The sequence below is a fragment of the Quercus lobata genome, chromosome 9 (genome assembly GCF_001633185.2).
Source record: "Quercus lobata isolate SW786 chromosome 9, ValleyOak3.0 Primary Assembly, whole genome shotgun sequence".
Taxonomy (NCBI): domain Eukaryota; kingdom Viridiplantae; phylum Streptophyta; class Magnoliopsida; order Fagales; family Fagaceae; genus Quercus; species Quercus lobata.
Window position 1 is genome coordinate 20851462 of NC_044912.1, and position 1029 is coordinate 20852490.

Genomic DNA, 1029 nt, shown 5'->3' on the forward strand with positions numbered 1-1029 from the left:
CTATAGCCGATCATCTTCAAGACATTTGTACTCCTCAATGCGCCTCATTAGCTGCCTCATACCCTCGGGAGGCTTCTTTGTTAGTGATTCCCGTAGTCTGGAGTCCTCGGGGAGCCCCATCCTAAAGGTGCTCGCCGTAATCTTTTCATTGCTTCCAGCTATCTTATTGTAAATCTCCGAATACCGGTTGGCATAACTACAAAGGGTTTCCCTAACCCTCATTTTCATAGAAAGCAACGCGTCCACTGGTTACGGTACCTGATTGCAGGTCACAAACCGAACACCGAATTCTTGGATTAACTCGGCAAAACTGTGAATGGAACCCTTCTGTAACCCATTAAACCATCTCAATGCTGTGGGCCCAAGGCTTGAGGGAAATACCTTACACATCAGCGCATCATTGTGAGTATGCAGAGACATCATTTGGATGTAATGGCTGACGTGCTCCACCGAGTCTGTTTTCCCATCATAGGAATTAAATGGTGGTCGAGTGAACCTATTCGGCATTGGGGCCCGTTCAATGTCATCTGAGAATGGTGACTGAGTAGCTTTACGTAAGGCGTGGCTCATAGCGTCTATGGCTGCATTATGTGACTGCTGCTTCTTTGGGGAATTTGAACCTCGACCTTCATACTCCCGTGAACGTGAACGTTCCCGATGTCGATGGGACTCTTGTGAATGCGAACGATCCTGGCATCTACGAGACGCCCGTGAGTGTGAAAGGTTCCGGTGTCGATGGGTACGGACCGATCGGACCTGGCACCATAACGATGTCCTCCACTCATAGACCCCTCTGCTTTGTTATCTCGGCCCTTTCTTCAGTGTCTGCCCCTTGCCTCTAACTCCAAATCTCTTACAAGTCTACGCAACTGTTCAAGCTCCTCATTTCTCTCATCCAATTGCTTGTGCCCTGAAGCATCCGATACTACCTGGTTCGTTTGGTACGACCCCTCTCTAAGGCCAGACTGTTCTTCCTCGTGTTCACGCTCCCTATCTTCATGCCTTTTTTGCCTTCGCTCTTGCCATGTG

The 1029-nt window shown here is 49.1% G+C and overlaps 1 protein-coding gene across 1 annotated transcript; it reads right to left on the bottom strand.

Annotated features, from left to right (window-relative positions):
- LOC115961375 lies at nt 1–570 on the bottom strand. Its single transcript, XM_031080367.1, has 2 exons — nt 278–570; nt 1–196 (listed from the first exon to the last, which is right to left on the bottom strand). Exons 1-2 carry the CDS (start codon nt 568–570, stop codon nt 1–3), a joined length of 489 nt encoding a protein of 162 aa, XP_030936227.1.
- Nucleotides 571–1029: the final 459 nt, after the last annotated feature.

Coding starts and splice junctions, on each gene's coding strand:
- LOC115961375 (XM_031080367.1), bottom strand. CDS start 570: ATGAGCCACGCCTTACGTAAAGCTACTCAGTCACCATTCTCAGATGAC. Junction 197..277: donor ATCCAAGAATTCGGTGTTCG/GTTTGTGACCTG, acceptor AACCCTTTGTAG/TTATGCCAACCGGTATTCGG.